This window comes from Mus caroli, chromosome 2, assembly GCF_900094665.2.
Source record: "Mus caroli chromosome 2, CAROLI_EIJ_v1.1, whole genome shotgun sequence".
Lineage (NCBI taxonomy): Eukaryota > Metazoa > Chordata > Mammalia > Rodentia > Muridae > Mus > Mus caroli.
This window is the reverse complement of record NC_034571.1, coordinates 48325542-48343107: the sequence shown is the minus strand read 5'-3', so window position 1 is coordinate 48343107 and position 17566 is coordinate 48325542. Positions and strand designations below refer to the sequence as shown.

The 17566-nt window shown below is 41.5% G+C and overlaps 1 protein-coding gene across 1 annotated transcript in view; it reads right to left on the bottom strand.

Moving 5' to 3' along the window:
- The window catches only part of Fmnl2 (formin like 2), a 279533-nt gene that overhangs the window by 107300 nt on the left and 154667 nt on the right, over positions 1 to 17566 (bottom strand). The window contains exon 2 of the mRNA XM_029484851.1: positions 11648 to 11731. Within this exon, the coding sequence (XP_029340711.1) occupies positions 11648 to 11731 (84 nt within the window). The remainder of the gene's footprint in view (positions 1 to 11647; positions 11732 to 17566) is intronic.

Genomic DNA, 17566 nt, shown 5'->3' with positions numbered 1-17566 from the left:
AGGAAGGAAGGAAGGAAGGAAGGAAGGAAGGAAGGAGAGGAAGGAAGACAGACAGGGGGAAAAGAGAAAGGAGGAAGGGAGAGAAGGAAGGAAGAAAGGATGGAGAGGAGGAAAGAAGACAGACAGATGGGAAAAGAGAACGGAGGGAGGGAAGGAAGGAGGGAGGGAGGGAGACAGAAAAAGAGAAAGGGGAAGTGGGGAAGGAATGTCATGCATTTCTTTCTCTCTAGGCCATTTCTCCTTTCCTCTCTCCTCACTCTACCCCTACTTTCCCCCCTCTACAAAAGCTGTACGACAAAGGAACATTTTAGAAACGGAAAGACACAAACATAATTCTAAGTTCATATACAGTTTTCCAGGACTCCTGCAATATTAAAAAGCAGGGAGCCACCATCTGCTCCTTTGATAGCTTCTCCAGGGTTTTAGAAGGAAGCAGTTGCAGACCTGGAACGAGTCCTAATGGACAGGAACTGCCTCTGGAAAGGAAACTGGAAGAACCCAGTCTTCTTGGCAGCGGCAACTAAAGGAGAGCCTTCGCTGAGATCAGGAGACATTGAGAAAAGAAAGATGGGCCCTTCAACGTTTCAAGCAAGAGATGGCCCAAGATAAAAATACCTTTTAGAAAACAAAAAGGGCCGGCAAATAACCACTCTGCTCTATAGTCAGTTCCCTTGGCAGGCAGACTGCTGGAACAGAGTATAAACAGACTGATAACAGTAACCATTTTAAGTATTTCCCAGCCCAGAAAATTACAAAAAAAGTATTTGTCTGGGGAAACTCATGCACAACTAGGCACCTCACTTTGCACTGACAACTAACTTCCCTCCTGTAACTACGAGCACATATTCATATCACTCCCACCCCCTTCCTGTCTGACTCCTCCTCATTATCCCCCAACTCATTCTCAAATTCATGAGCCGTTCATTCTTCCCTCCCTCCCTTCTCTCCTTCTTTCCCTCCCTCTCCCCCTACCCCCTCCCCCATTGTGACTAGAGTATCAGTGAACATGGCCGAGCAGGATGTCAAGTCAAAGACCACATTGGGCATTACAGCAAGGAGTGGTACAGCCGAGTCATATGGTAGATCACTTTTACTTTTCTGAGAATTCTCCAGAGTGGTTGCAAATCCCAACCACAGTGGATGGGTGTTTCTTTTGCCTCGCACCCTGGCTAGTTGCCAGTTGTTTTCTTGATCTTGGCCATACTGACTAGTCTAATATATTATCTCAGAGTAGTTTTAAGTGGCATTTTCCTAGTTGCTAAGGATGATGAACCCTTTATATTTGTCTTCGCCATTCTGAGAATTCTCTGTGCAGATCAATAGCACATCTTTACTTTAGTCATTTGTTTTCTTCTTTGTTTCTTTGTTGGTTGGTTGATTTCTTTCTTTATTTCTCTCTTTCTCTCTTGGTCTCAGGCTTCTACTTTCTACTCTCATCACTCTCCATGGACCTTCTCAATAGAATAAGTGGAGAGCAGTGTGCTTCTCTCTAGCCTCTCCCAAATGGCTTCCCATGGGAGCATCTGCCTGTCCACTGTGTCACAGGTTAGAAGTTAGCTCTTCCCAAGTGAGGATGAAGCTAAATGTTCAAAAGAGCCTCATATGGGACAATAATGATATATGAACTTGCCTGTGATAACCAACAATATCCAACTCTGGTCCTTGTAAACAAAAGCTTATTATTTATCTTGGCATCCATAGTGAGTTAAACAATGGCCCCCTAAAGTCTGTGTTCATGCTCTGAACCCATGCCTATGAATGTGGTCATAACTGGGAAAAAAACGGTCTAGGCAAATGTAATAAAATTAAGGATCTCAGTGTTAGACTATCCTAATTGGCTTGAATCCAAAAATGCCCTCATATTAAACAAAATAAGAAAAAAGATACAGGGGCTGGAGAAATGACTCTTCCAGAGATCCTGAGTTCAACTCCCAGCAAACACATGGTAGCTCAAAACCATCTGTAATAGGATCTCATGCCCTCTTCTGGTGTGTCTGAAGACAGCTACAGTGTACTCAGATGATAGATGGATGGATGGATGGACGGATGGACAGATGGAAGGACAGACAGACAAAGATACAAATACAAAAAAGAGAAAAAGGACGCATCACAATGGCAGCAGATGCTACACTTACATAGCCAGGAGGCAAAGAATAACTGTGGCCACCAGAAACTGGGACTAGCAAAGAAGGCATCTCCTCTAGACACTTTGGAAGGAACAGTCAGCTCTCTGACTTCAGATTTCTGGTTTCTAAGACTTTAAAAGAATAAATAAATAAATCTGTTGTTTTAAACCATCAAAACTAGGTATTTTTGTAACATACAAAATGACCAAGAACATTTATACTACATTAATTTTATTACTAATGCTACTGGGGCTGAGATTTTGAATTTTTCTTTAGAGATCCTTATATCTTATTTGTTGCAGTGCTGGGGGGTAGAACATTGGGCCTCCTGCAGGCTAGACAAGCACTTTGATATTCTCCCTCCAGCTTTTATCTTAGTATAAGAAAATATAATTACAGTAATGTTAGAAATTACACATTTCAATGTAAAAGAGATAAATATCAAACCAAAGAGAGTAAGTTGATAATAACATTTTACTTGGAACTATCAGGATGAACTCACAGCTTTGGATTTGTTTTCAAAGTCTAAACACAAGCAGAGAAAAAAAAATCTGTCTATCACCTGCCAATCTCACATTTTCTTTCTTTTTTTTTTTCTTAAAACATTTTTTTAAAAGATTTATTTATTTATTTTATGTACATGAGTGCACCATTGCTCTCTTCAGACACCCCAGAAGAGGGCATCAGATCCCATTAGATGGTTATAAGCCACCATGGGGTTGCTGGGAATTGAACTCAGGACCTCTGGAAGAGCAGTCAGTACTCTTAACTACTGTGCATCTCTCCAGCCCTCACATTTTCATCTGTATCATACCCCCTGGGGAGTTGTGGGGGTCCTTAGGGAAATGGCTTAGTTTAAAGGGCAAAGAAATTACAAGTTAAACCTAACAGATTAGTTTTATACTATAAAGTGACAACTCAGGAATTAGTATGGTTGTGTAGAAAAAAAGAAGGAGGAGGAGAAATAGTAGTACAGAAGTCTGCAAGAATTTGTGACAACTCGTCAAAGAAGTGATTTAAATAAAGTCAGAAAAGGAGAATACAGATTGGCACAAAATGATGAAAATTCAAACATTCTGGGTGATATTCCCACCACCGCGTTTGTTGAGAGTAAAGACCCAGTTGCAAGTACTAGTTACTACCCATGCTGGCTGACTTTCATCAACTTGACACAAAACAGGGTCATCAGGGAGCAAGAATCTCAACTGAGAGATTAACTCCATCGGACTGCCAATAGGCAAGTCTACTGGGAGAATGGCCTTGACTGATGAATGATGAGCGATGGCCAAGCTCCTCATGGGAAGTACCACCCCTGGACAGGAGTTTCTGAGTTGTATAAGAGAGCAGGCTGGGGGGCCGGAGAGATGGCGATTAAGATCTTTGGCTGCTCTTCCAGAGGACCCAAGTTCAATTCCCAGCACCCATATGGCAGCTTACAACTCTCTATAGCTCAAGTTCCAATGGCTCCAACTCATTTACACAAGCCAAACCCAAAGGCACACATGCAAGCAAACAAATAAAAACCGGCTGAGCGTGCCATGGGAAGCAAGCCAGTCCAGAGATCTCCATGGTCTCTATTTCATTTCCTGCCTTGAGTTCCCACCCTTACCTCTCTTCATGATAGACTGTGGTTGGGACATTTAAGTGAGCCAAATGAACCCTTTCCTTCCCGTTGAGAGCCAGACAGACCCAAAGCTTTCGGAGAGGGACAAAAGAAACCTAGCTCTTTGTCCTTGTTCAGGAGCTGACTTCTGGTGCTGGGGTCAGGGCGATGAAGAAGACGTTTTTTTCTTGAGAATACCATAGGAGATAGAGAGCTGCCTACTTGCTTTGTGCATCAGTGAGGTTACTCAGCTCATTAGTTTGTGATCTGATTGCTCCATTGTCCAGCTGTATTTTCCCTTGTGTCGGGAAGGAAACAACCGTGTGTGTAACAAGTTTCGGTAGCTGGGAACTTGGCTTTTCTTCCTGAAGAGACTAGAGTGATCAGTCCTAAGGCTGCTGCATGCTTGGCCTGTGCTTGAGATCTCGTGTTCTCCTTATACAACATTGTGTGACTAGTCTCCTGCTGTCTCTGTCCCATTTCTTTCCTGGGGATAGCATATAAGATACTGTACTTCTTAATAAGCTTGCATGGCATAAGGCATAGCTTGTGCAAGATCTCTTTATTTTCTCTTATCTCCTAGCTATCATCCCTTTAAGGCTCTGTCCTGAAGAATCCCCCTACTGGCCTAGGTCACCTACACACAATGATTTTGGTTAGAATGTTTTGTCACAGCAATAGAAAGCAAACAAAGACATTAATTTAACATAGAACGGAATTAGGCAACTATTAATTTGTAACCCTCAATGAAATTGATCAGATAAAGATTATCAGTTGGCTTTAAATTCACTAGGTACAAAACTGTTATGTAACTGGTTATATCAAACTGTCACCAAAGCAACAGAACAAAAGTTCTTTCCAACACAAAAGAAAACAGAGCTGGGCGATGGAGCAATAAGATCACAAGCTGATGAGCTGAATAAGCTCACTGACTCACAAAGCAAACAGGCAGTTCTCTATCTCCTATGACATTCTCAAAACAAAAATGCTCCATCCATCCATCACCCATTAGAGTCAAGCCTAATAAAGGGCAACTCAGGACCTAAGCTACTGTGCAGTGAAGAAAGCAACAAGGAAAATGTAAAGAGAAGGTAAAACCTCCTAGAAAGGGCCTGGCCAGCATCTTCACTGTCTGACTGCAAGGGGTAAAACCTGGCACTGGATTCAAAGACATCTACACACCCAGATACAGTATGCCATTGACCCTGTACATGCATGAAATGGAAAACACACCTGAAAGAAAACTGGAAAATAGAAGAGATAAAAAAATATTATGCACAAGGGCCATGCTAATCTTCTCTATCATTAAATCTTAGTATATGTGCTGCCCATACACCTACTGTCACTTAGTCTTTGACAAGGGAGCTAAAAACATCCAGTGGAAAAAAAGACCATTTTCAACAAATGGTGCTGGCACAACTGGTTGTTATCATGTAGAAGAATGCTAATTGATCCATTCCTATCTCCTTGTACTAAGGTCAAGACTAAGTGGATCAAGGAACTCCACATAAAACCAGAGACACTGAAACTTATAGAGGAGAAAGTGGGGAAAAGCCTCGAAGATATGGGCACAGGGGAAAAATTCCCGAACAGAAAGGAATTTTCTGGCTTGTGCTGTAAGATCGAGAATTGACAAATGGAACCTCATAAAATTGCAAAGCTTCTGTAAGGCAAAAGACAGTGTCAGTAAGACAAAAAGGCCACCAACAGATTAGAAAAGGATCTTTACCAATCTTAAATCAGATAGGGGACTAATATCCAATATATATAAAGAACTCAAGAAGATGGACTCCAGAAAAATCAAAAAACCCTATTAAAAAATGGGGTACAGAGCTCAACAAAGAATTCTCAACTGAGGAATACCAAAAGGCTGAGAAGCACCTGAAAAAATGTTCAACATCTTTAATCATCAGGGAAATGCAAATCAAAACAACCCTGAGATTCCACCTCATACCAGTCAGAATAGTTAAGATCAAAAATTCAGGTGACAGCAGATGCTGGCGAGGATGTGGAAAAGGGAACACTCCTCCATTGTTGGTGGGATTGCAAGCTTGTACAACCACTCTGGAAATCAGTCTGGCAGTTCCTCAGAAAATGAGACATAGTACTACCAGAAGATCCAGCAATTCCTCTCCTGGGCATAATACCCAGAAGATGTTCCAACTGGTAATAAGGACACATGCTCCACTATGCTCATAGCAGCCCTATTTATAATAGCCAGAAGATAGAAAGAACCCAGATGTCTCTCAACAAAGGAATGGATATAGAAAATGTGGTACATTTACACAATGGAGTACTACTCAGCAATTAAAAACAATGAATTCATAAAATTTTTAGGCAAATGGATGTATCTGGAGGATATCATCCTGAGTGAGGTAACCCAATCACAAAAGAACACACATGATATGCACTCACTGATAAGCGGATATTAGCCCAGAAACTCAGAATATCCAAGATACAATTTACAAAACACATGAAACTCAAGAAGAAGGATGGTCAAAATGTGGATACTTCGCTCCTTCTTAAAATGGGGAACAAAATACCCATGGAAGGAGTTACAGAGACAGAGTTCAGAGCTGAGATGGAAGGAAAAACCATCTAGAGACTGCCCCACCCCATCCCATATACAACCATCAAACTATTGCATACACCAGAAAGATTTTGCTGACAGGACCCTGACATAACTCTCTCTTTTGAGGCTATGCCAATGCCTGGCAAATACAGAAGTGGATGCTCACAGTCATCTATTGGATAGAATACAGGACCCCTAATGAAGGAGCTAGAGAAAGTACCCAAGGAGCTAAAGGGGTCTGCAACCCTACAGAAGGAACAACAATATGAACTAACCAGTACCCCCTAGAGCTGTGTCTCTAGTTGCATATGTAGCAGAGGATGGCCTAGTCGGCCATCATTGGGAGGAGAGGCCCTTGGTCTTGTAAAGACCATATGCCCCAGTACAGGGGAATGCCAGGGCCAGGAAGTGGGAGTGGGTTGAGGAGCAGAGCAGGGTGGGGGGGGAGTGGGGTGGTATAGGGGGCTTTAGGGGTAGCATTTGAAATGTAAATGAAGAAAATATCTAATAAAAATGCCTTAAAAATATTATGCAGTTATTTATTTAAATCATAATGGTTTTTTGAGTACAAGAAACTCATTTTTTACTTTTTAAAATTCAATAGAAAACAAAATATCAAAGGAACCATGATTAATTCACAGGTTAAAAAGGGATTGATTAAATAGAAGAAAGACCAAATTAAAGACAAAGGGAAGGTTGGCAGGCAACTTGAAAAGAAACTCGACCCCCACCTCCCAAGTAACTGAAAGTAAGTGGCATTTCAATGCACTGCAGTTACAAAAGGTCCAGTAAAACCGTGAGCAATTCAGCATCTAACAGTACTACAGTAGCGATGTCAGGGACAAAGTACAGACGATCAGAGGGGGATGGCTGTTTCTCTCCCAACATGGGGCTAAATGTAGAATCAGAGCCTCTAACAAGGGAATAGTGTTAAATGATGATTAAATCAGAAGTCTAGGAGCAGGAGGAGAAGGAACGACTCATGCAGAAGAAGGAACCGTTCTTGCATGAGGAGGAGATGGAGCCATTTTTGCAGCAGTTGTGAATGGAACCACTCTTGTATGTGGTCTTCAGCCTGCTCCCCACTAACTCCACTCCACTGTGGCTCAGATGACTTCCAGAACAGATGCTGACAATGAGGCAGCTTATAAAGCACGCCCTGAGCCCTTGTCACTGTTCACTCATCATCACTGGTGCTCTGAGAAGCCCCAGTTACCTAAAGCTGACCCTCTATAGAAATGAACATCATCAGCTCCCTGAGACCACTGCTTACTTGCCAATAAGCTCCAACTGGTTCATAAAACATGAACACTGAAACACTGAAATCAGGGCTCAGTGGATCAGTAGGTACAGGCACTTGCTGTACAAGCCTGGAGGCCTCAGTTCAATCCCCAGAACCCATGTAATGGTGGAAGAAAACTGACTGCACATACATATCAGAATGTAGGCTCTCACATGCATTCACAATAATAATTTAAAAAAGAAAAGAAAAGAAAGTAAAATGAGTCAGGTAGTGGTTCATTCCTGTAATCTCAGTACCTTGGGAGTCTAAAGGAGGAGGCCACAAGCAATGTTAAGACTGTAGGACACATAGTGTGAGTTCTCAGCCAACCCAGGGACACCAACTAGAGTTTGCATCTTCTCCAAAACCGGCTGCCCTACCGGCCATTTCACCACTACGTAGGCAACCTTTGGCAGGTGCTTAATTAATCTCTAGGTCTGGCTTTTCCCTTATATTACAGAAAGGCACTGCTAAATGTAACTGATTTGCAGATTAGGCACAAAGATAATCTACTTACTGCTGGCTCTGAGCAATAATAGCCATTATTCTGTAACTGTCATCAGCAAGTCAGCCATGACACCTCAGAGCTCACAGAGCTACTGTAGTGAAGGGGCACATGCAGAAGTGACATGGAAGTCCTAAGCTTTGGTATTCCAGCACACAGATGTTTAATAGAAGTAACTTAACCAGGAGTTCTTGAAAACAAGAACTGCAATCTGTAAACCTGACATGGTCTTCCTTGCATCAAGATCCCAAAGTCCCCAACATCAGCCCTAGGAAGATATCTTTAGTCTGAGAGAAAAACATAGCTGTCAAAAATCTTCCAGCATGCCCTTTCTGGAATATCTGAGGCAATAAAGAAATGATGGAATAAAGCACCAGGCAGTGGTAGGCCAGGTAGATCTCTGAGTCAAAAGCCAGCCTGGTCTACAGATTGAGTTCCAGGACATCTAAGGCTACACAGAGAAACCCTATCTTGAAAATCCCAAGCTCCCACTCCATCCCCAAAGAAATAAAGCTAGAAAGGAGCCTGGAAAGACATTTTAAAGAAAGGAATCTGTGAACAGGCAACTAAGGAATACTGAGAGTAAGAGAAATAGTCTTCCCAGGGAAGAGCCAGCGGATTATCTAATACCAAATGGTCAGCCCTAAAAATATACAGACAGACTGAGCAGGGTATATTTAGGAATATGTGATATATATATGAATGATACAGTAGTGGTTGAATAAGAATGGACCACATAGGCTCATAAATTTGCATGTTTAGTATACTCAGGAAGAACTCTTTGATAGGATTGGAAGATGTAGCCCTGTTGGAGGAAATGTGTCACTGGGGGGGGGGGNGGGGGGGGGGTAGACTATGCCAGGCCCAGACTCACACTCTTTTCTGCAGACCAGTATGTAGCTCTCAAGTACTGCTCCAGTACAATGGCTGCTACTGTGTTACCTGCAACGCTGATAATGGACTGAGCCTCTGAAACTGTAAGCAAGCCCCCAGTTAAATGCTTTCTTTTCTGAGAGTTGCCACGGTCATAGTGTCTGTTCAGAGCAATAGAACAGTGACTAAGATAGAAGTTGGTCCAGGGACTGGGATAGTCCTGTGAAAGGCCTGACCATGCAGCTTGTTGGTGGAATGTTAGCTTTGGGAGTTTGGATTAGGAAAGCACTTCAATGCTTCAGGTCAAGTCAATCAGCAGAACTTGACAGCTTTGGCCACGTGGTTCTGGAATTAGAGTCAAGGATACAAGAAAGGAGTTGTGAAATCTACCTCCACAGCTAAGAAAAAATACTGTTAGGGGTGTCTCTGCATGGAGGCCCACAGGGGCTATTATGTAAAGCTGTAAACCTGGACTCTATTAGAAACCCTAAAACGTTGGAGATGCCAGAGATGTGGGATATTTGCAAAGAAGTAGTGCTGGCCAGGAATGAACTAGAACAGGAGAAGAGAAGCGTACTGCAGTCAACAATGCTGAAAAGAGTTAGAGATCCGAAGAGTGCTTTGACATCAGATATGGAGATGACAAATTTAAAGTTTGCCCAGATGGTTTTTGGTCTTTGGTCCAGTATCTTTTCACTATGCTTACTTTAATCCCCTTTGAGATAGTAATGTATATCCTGTGCCACTGTATGTTGTAAGTATGTGATAATGATTTTTAATTTGTACAGGGACTTACAGTTAAGAGATTGCCAGATATCTCAGAAGAAGCTCTGAACTTTCAAATAGTGTTCATACTGTGAATGACTAGGGAAACTTTTAAAGATGGGCTAAATGCATTTTGTATTATGATATGGTTACAAACCTATGGACCCCAGAGAGTGGAATGTGGTAGTTGAATAGCAATGGCCCACATAGGCTCATATATTTATTTGAATGCTTATTCACCACTGAGTAGAACTCTGATAGGACTAGAAGAATTAGGGGGTGTGGCCTTGTTAGAGGAAGTGTGTCACTGGTGTGAGCTCTGAGCTTACAAAACTTTTAAAGACACAAAGCCCCATGTCTTTCTCTGCCTAAACTTTAGAACGAAGCTCTCAACTACTTCAGCACCACGTTCTCCGCAACAGAGTTAAATAAACTAAACCTCTAACACTGTAAGCGATTTCCCAGTTAGGTGCTTTCTTCTATAAGAGTTGCTTCGGACGTGATATTTCTTCACAGCAATAAAACAGTGACTAAGACATTTACATATAAGCATGCAACAACAATTAGTGAAAAAAGAAGCCATGAATTTAAAATGGAACAAGGAGGTGATATATTAGAAATTTTGGAGAGAAAGAAGAGAAAGGGAAAATGACAAAATGTATATAACCTCAAAATTATATATAAATTAAAAATACACACACACACACACACACACACACACACACACACACACACACATATATATATATATATATATATATATATATATATATATATATATATATATGTGGGGAGGGGTACTTTGAAGGAAGGGAAGAAGGCAGGTAAGTATTCAGTCTACCTTTGCTTCTGTGTTCTCTATGTTTTCCCCAACTTGGGTACTGGAATTAAAACCTAGACCTCATGCCTGCTAAGTAAGACTCTGCCATCAAGCCATATTCTAATTGATAGAGTAAAACTTCCACCTGTACAAAGGATAATCACAGACATGGTCACTGGCAACTGTATCAACACACAGAAGTACCACGCCCCTCTGTGTGTGTGTGTGTGTGTGTGTGTGTGTGTGTGTGTGTGTGAGTGCATCTGTCTGTCTGCGTCAAAGGGGGAACAAAGATGTGGGTAGGCATCACAGGAATATACTTTATTTGATTGTTAAAGACAGAACAGGGGGCAACATTCAGGATATAAATAAATAAAATAATTTAAAAAGTAATATTAACACTCATAATAAAAAACAGGGAAAATAAAAGAGATATTTTTAGGCATTATGCCAAATGGGGAAAAAAAAAACTTTTCTTTTGAAGTGCAGAGCTCACACTCTGGATTTCCTAAGGGGAGGACCTGGAGAAAGATGCTTATGGCACAGACAACAGAGTAAAATTTGAATATAAAAGGCAAGACCCCCCCCCCGCAAAAAAAAGAAAGAAAGAAAAGAAAAAAAAGCTTTTACTCCTTATTTTATACCTGTCAGAAGGGTATGGATTTGTCATAATGAGTTAAAAACAAAATAATACCACAGCTTGTAACTAGTTAAAGTGGGCAGCAACGTTATGGGCTACCCATGTTTCTTTACAAACAATTTACCTTCTCACATGACAATATGCCAGTTATCAGGAAGGCCAATTAAACCCTAAGACCTGCACCACTTACGTAGCCGGAGCTGTTACAGGAGGGGAAGGCAAACAGAACAGAGACTTCACTTTGAGTTGTCCACTTAACCTGCTTCCCCATGAAATATTTCAAATAATGAAAAAAAACTAACATAGTAATTTTCTACCTTTCCCCTGTTGATAAGGCACCCAGAAGCCAAAGATCAGAACGGAGAATTCCATACATCTTCCAGGATAAGCTCAACTCACACAGGAACAACGTAATATTTCCCCTCTCTTTGCTTCCTCCATAGAAAATGGCTGTTTCTTACCTGATCACAGATCAGCTCCCATTTTTTCTCATTGTCATACTGCCGCAGTAGCCTGGCTTTGTCAGGAGGTAGGTTCATAGCATTCTGTGAAAATAAAAAGTAAAAAGATCTGTTACATACCACAGTACGTCACGGGTATAGAAAAAAACCACCAAGGTCCTTTCACGACAGCATTTCCATGGCTAGCAAATGATTCGGTCAGGGTACCTGCATTAGTCATTCCCACATCCCTCTGCAATTCATTTATAGATAAGGGAAACACTCACACCCACACTCAGGAGATGAAAGGAAGGAGCATCCTGTTTTAAAACAACCAGACAAGCCCTTCAGCAAAAGTGGCTCTGTCCATTCATTTCATGGCAGCCTCCCCTTATAGCCAATAAAGACGTCAGAAGTGGCTTTTCAGAAACTATGGTTCTCCTGTAGACACAAAGACGCCAAAAGAAGACTCAGTGGCCAGAAAACACTGAAAGAAAGTGTCAAGTTTGCATCAGATGACAGGTAGGAATGCATTCTACGTAAGCGTAGCAACTTGAATTCGTCTGCAGATCCCACATAAGTGAGAGAGAACAAAATAAAAAGCAGATAAATAAAGATAACTGTCTTCTGGGCCCTCTGTGAAAACATGACATGCCCTCTGGCTTGCTAACATCAGCCAATCAATTCAACCCTTAACTGCTCGCATACGAGGTTGAGCAGGCAGCAAGGAACAGACACCAAAGTCAACAGATATATAGACATCAACACCACACAAACCCCTGTTACTACATATGAGGACACATGCTCTGCAGAGCTGAACATGGACTTGCCTGAATACAGGCATTTGTATGACCCTGACGTTCCAAATAACCAATCATACATATTACCAAGACCCTTAGCGACAGGACTTGGTGGCAAAGCCTGAGAGCCCAGAAGAAATTCAGATCTGTGTCCTCTCTAAAGCCCCTGTGATCTAGACACTTGAACTAAGTACCCGCTTAAGGTGTTATGTCTCTTGATCACCCTGTCCCAGCATCAACACACTAGAGTCATCCCTACTGAAACAATGCGGGTCCTTGTCTAGGCCAATATTTGGGGCAGCCGATGCAAAAGTCTTGACCTTGACCTGTCAATGTTCAGATCTCCAACTCTCTGAAGGCCTCGGCTGACAGGCTTACAACTGTGACTCCTGGTCTGGGTTTGCATGCTGCAGGAGAGTGGGCAAACTGACTGAATGTCAGGAAATCACCATGTGATGACTTGATAGGTTTAACCCAAGCATTTCCTCTAAACTCAGCCTGCCATTCATAATAATATTCTTTAAATATATCTACCTTCTAATTATTTGACTAGAAGCCATCAGATTTTCAGGCACAGAGACTTCAAAAAGTCTCTTTTAACTTTTTAATCACCTCTATGCTGGCAATGCACTTAGAAGTGTGAACTCCACAGTTTTAAGTGGAACTACTAAAACTTATTAAATATTGAAATACATAAAATGGGGGAAACAGTTTCATGTGACTCAGCGCCTTGGAACAGTTACTTAAAATAGAAAAAGTGTCTAAGTGACTCTGTTCAGTTTAAAACAAAAGTTAAGCAACCAACTTTGGGATATGACAAAGAATTTCATGGCTATCTTTCTCTGGGGGAGGGGCACGGGGTTATTTACTGTTAAGTAAACAGATCCTCATTGTTTATTTGTGCCCTGAAGATGAATGTTTTCCACCTAAACTGGTTCGTGACCCTCAGATTAGTACCCCTGGACATCATTATATGCAGTACAAGATTGCAAGATAAGCTAAATGAGTTTTCCCCTCGAGTATTCATTAATCTCCAGAGATAGGAAGGAATTTTTTAAATGCCTGAACTACAGTGTCCAAAGCAGTGTATTAAGCATGAGGCATGTCTAATCTCAATCTTCCAGGCATAAGCACGTGAGGTTGATATGATTTTCCCCAGTTATATGGAGAAATAAGCCTGTGCAAACTTGGTTAACTTGCTTAAGGCTGCATGGCCTCATTGGTAACAAACCCTATTAAATCCCCAGGATACATTCTAATGGTGCCACCAAGTTCATTTTACAGAAAAAATAAAATGTCAAGTTACTTAAAAATGCTATGCTAATTCTCTGCTAAGCACTCATGCAAGTAGTTAGCAATGGCAATTGTGGGACCTTGTTGTTTTTAAAAAAAAAAAATGTTTAAGCTGCTCCTACACTTATATTTTGATTAAACAGCCTTCTGTTTGGTGAATGTTTTTGAAGTATTCTCTCTGTACAAACACTATGTATGCGACATGGTGGGTAGCACTAGAAAGTCTTGTATTATGATGGAAAGACAAAAACCTTTTTAACTCTGGCAATTCTTCATACAGGTTGTCAGAAGGAAGCTTGGATTGGGAGAGCATACAGACCCAGGGTAAAAGGAATGACAATGGAAATTTAACCATGAGCAGGGGTCACACAAGTGAAGAGTAGACAGAAAGCTGCCGAACAGAACAAACAAAAAGGAGGCTGTGAGGCAGTGATGTATGGCACAAGTCAAAGCTCTCAGAGTAGCCAGGGGGAGAAGAGATGGTGAGCCAGAGCCATACCATGAGCAGAAATGTCACTCAAGGTCAGTAACTGCACTTAAATGTAAAGTGCAGCATGAAGCCTACAAATGTCTACATGTATGTATGTGTGTGCGCATGTAGTGCTCACGGAAACCAGTAAAGAGCATCAGATACCCTAAGACTCGAGTTACAGATGTTTGTATTCTCCATGTGGGTACTGGGAATGGAACCTGGGACCTCTGGAAGAGCCACTAGTGCTCTTAACTGCTTGGTGAGCCACCTCTCCAACCCCTCAAACACTTTAAAACAAAAAAATGATATAAGCAAGTAGTTTTCTGAAGTCGCTGCAAATATGGCATAAAGAATGATGAAGAGAGAGGCCAGTGGGAAGGCCAGGGCAGCAACACACATGAGTTATGGTCATCACTCAAAGAACAAAAGTGTACTGGGGGAACTGAGGCGCTGAACTCAGCCAGTAGCGAGAACTATTCAGATCTCCAGAACCCAGGTCAAAACCACGTGGGTAGGGTAGTCCTCTGTTTCCCCTAGAACACAGAAAGGAGAGACAGGGAATAGGCTGGCTACTCAGACTAGCCAAACATCAAGTTCCAAGTTTATAGAGATCCTGTCTTGGTATTTAAGATGGGAAGCAAGACATTCTCGTGCACTGTGTGATGTGCACTTACACCCACTGGAAAATAAATACACAGATACATACCACACACATGCACAAAAGGGGAATGAGGTATTGAGAGAAATGTTCAGTGAAGCCTGACTGGATAGACTAAGGACTGGGAGGATATCAAGAGGCAGTGCCGTAACTCTCCCTTGGGGTATATGTAGAAGGGAGGAGCACACACAGAACACAAGTCTGTCTGTGTAGAGGAAGTGATAAGGAATCAGATCTCTAACATCCCTGTCTAGATCTGAGAACTTGTGGGGAACGGTCAAAGCAGCTGTCATGAGCTTGGAGGTTGGAGACCAGGTCTGCCTTGCCCTGAATAAAGTCCCACAACTACCCTCAATTCAAGAATAGTGCTTGTCAGGAGCGGCGTCTCCACACCAGAGTTAAATCAATGGGGAAGTAATGTAGTTATAATTTCAAAATAATATATAAGAAGTAATTAAAAAATTAAAACTACACTTGTTAATCATTCATCAAGCATCTAAAATACCAGCCTCTCTCAGTCAGTCCTCCGAGATGCTCAGGCCTAAGATATAGCTGAGTGATCCCACAGAGATTTCATTTAGAATCAGACATTCCTTAGAAACTCGTAATAGCTACTCTAAAATTTCTTTAGAATGAACTCTTCCTGTTCTACTGTACAGGAAAGGACTCTAAGGTCCACCCTAAATATTGGGGAAGATAACTCATAAAAATATTGTGTCTATCCCCACATTCCTTTGATATACATGTAGGTGTACCACTCTTTGATTTGCCGGATGTGACATCCATTTCTAGATTTCCCAGCAGTGATAGCTCTGCCTCACCCAGATGTACTGACACCAGAGCCACGGAGCTCTGATTTCCTTCTCTTATCCATTAGCTCATCCATAAATTACTGAGCTCTGACCAAGTGTGTTGCAGAATATGGGCACCATCGGCATCTGAATGAATTGAATCATGAAGCTGCTACCGCAAATGCCTGCCAACAGTCAACTGGAGATATACTGTATTTGTGTCCAAAAGCTCAGCGAATGTTAATTACCTGAGTTCTATACTGTATGAGTTGCTGGCTACAATAAATTCACCATTAAGGGTGTTCTTTATGCGAGGAACATCCTTTCCTTCCACTCTGGCTAATCAGCATGGACACTGTTCATCGTTAGATTGACTGTCTAACTACTACTACAAGAAGACACCCGACTTGAATTCTGACAGCAATACATCCATGACATTTGACAATTTTCTTTTCTGTTAATGACCAGAGCACAGTATGGCAGCCACTACATCTTCAGAAGATTGTGGAATAAATAAATGAGAAGACACAGCCATCCTCTTGGTCCAAAGTCATTTCACTGATTTAAGAGTTTTGTTTTACACTGTAAGTACCCACACTAAAAAGCATTTCCCAAATCTCATAAAATATCAATCAATGTAGCGTTTTACTTGTTACTTTTCAGATGAGAGTTCAGAGGAAAATAGTCTACAATTTTATTATTTTTCCAAGAAATAAAATGAATGTTAGGCATTCTTTCACTGCATGTAATCCACGTGAACTCTTGTCTTGTCTCCAGTACCTTCACACTGCTATCAACTGCTGTAATTAATCTACCCAAGGAGCAGTTATACTTAGGGCTTCCATTCTCGCATTCAGTGCTTTCCTTATTAAAACCATTTCAAAACAAAAATGTTGAGAGCAATGGCATGTTCATATTTCTGAATATTTTATAAAGACATTAATAATGGCTACAAAGCATCTATCATAGCTATATATGTGAAGTTATAATTGCAGATTAATATTGCATGTAACACAGAGTGGGGTGAAGATAGACAGGTTCATTTGGAAACAAATCAAATCAAGCTGGAAAATACAGGATTTTCTGACCCCATTCTCGTCCTGGGTACTTAGTAAAAATGGAAACCTGTAAAATATCCTCCTTTTCTCTCATACCCTCAGGGCTCAACGTGAGAAACCTACAAGCCAGTGTTGAAGGTGAGCAGTAGCATAGCACACTCTACTTCATATTATCTAAGACAGTGGTGACCTCACCATCTCACAAAGGGAGCTCAGGGTTATTAAGCAACAGGGTTCTCTCATGGGAAATGTTCCACGGTGACCACTTAGAAGATAGAGAAGACGTGGGCTTTGTAAGTCATGCGGGAGAAAGGAAGGTGTGAACAAGACACATAGTTTACATAAACCGCAGAGCTCTCAGGTTAACAGGAAAATCACTTTCTAGGAACCTAGCAAAGGAACATTTTTAATTCTGTTGCTGTTGTTGAGGCCTGAAAGATACATAGGAATAAAAATGCTTTCTGTACAAGCATGAGGGCCAGACGTCAACTCCCAAGTATCACATAAAAAGCCAAGCATAGCTGTCAATGTCTGTAACCCAAGCACTGAAGAACAGAGACAAACAGATCCAAGGAGATCCATAGCCACACATCACAGCCAAAAAGGTAAACTCTGGTTCACCGAGAGACCATTCTCGAAGCAATAAGACAAAGGACAATAGAGGAAGGCAACCAATGTTCTCCTTGGGCCTTTGCATGTGAGTGTACAGGCATCTCTCTCTCTCTCTCTCTCTCTCTCTCTCTCTCTCTCTCTCTCTCACACACACACACACACACACACACACCACACACCCCACCCACAGAACACATATCACTTTGCACAACTAACCACAAACAAAAGTAATTTAGTTGTGGTTGAAAAGTAATTT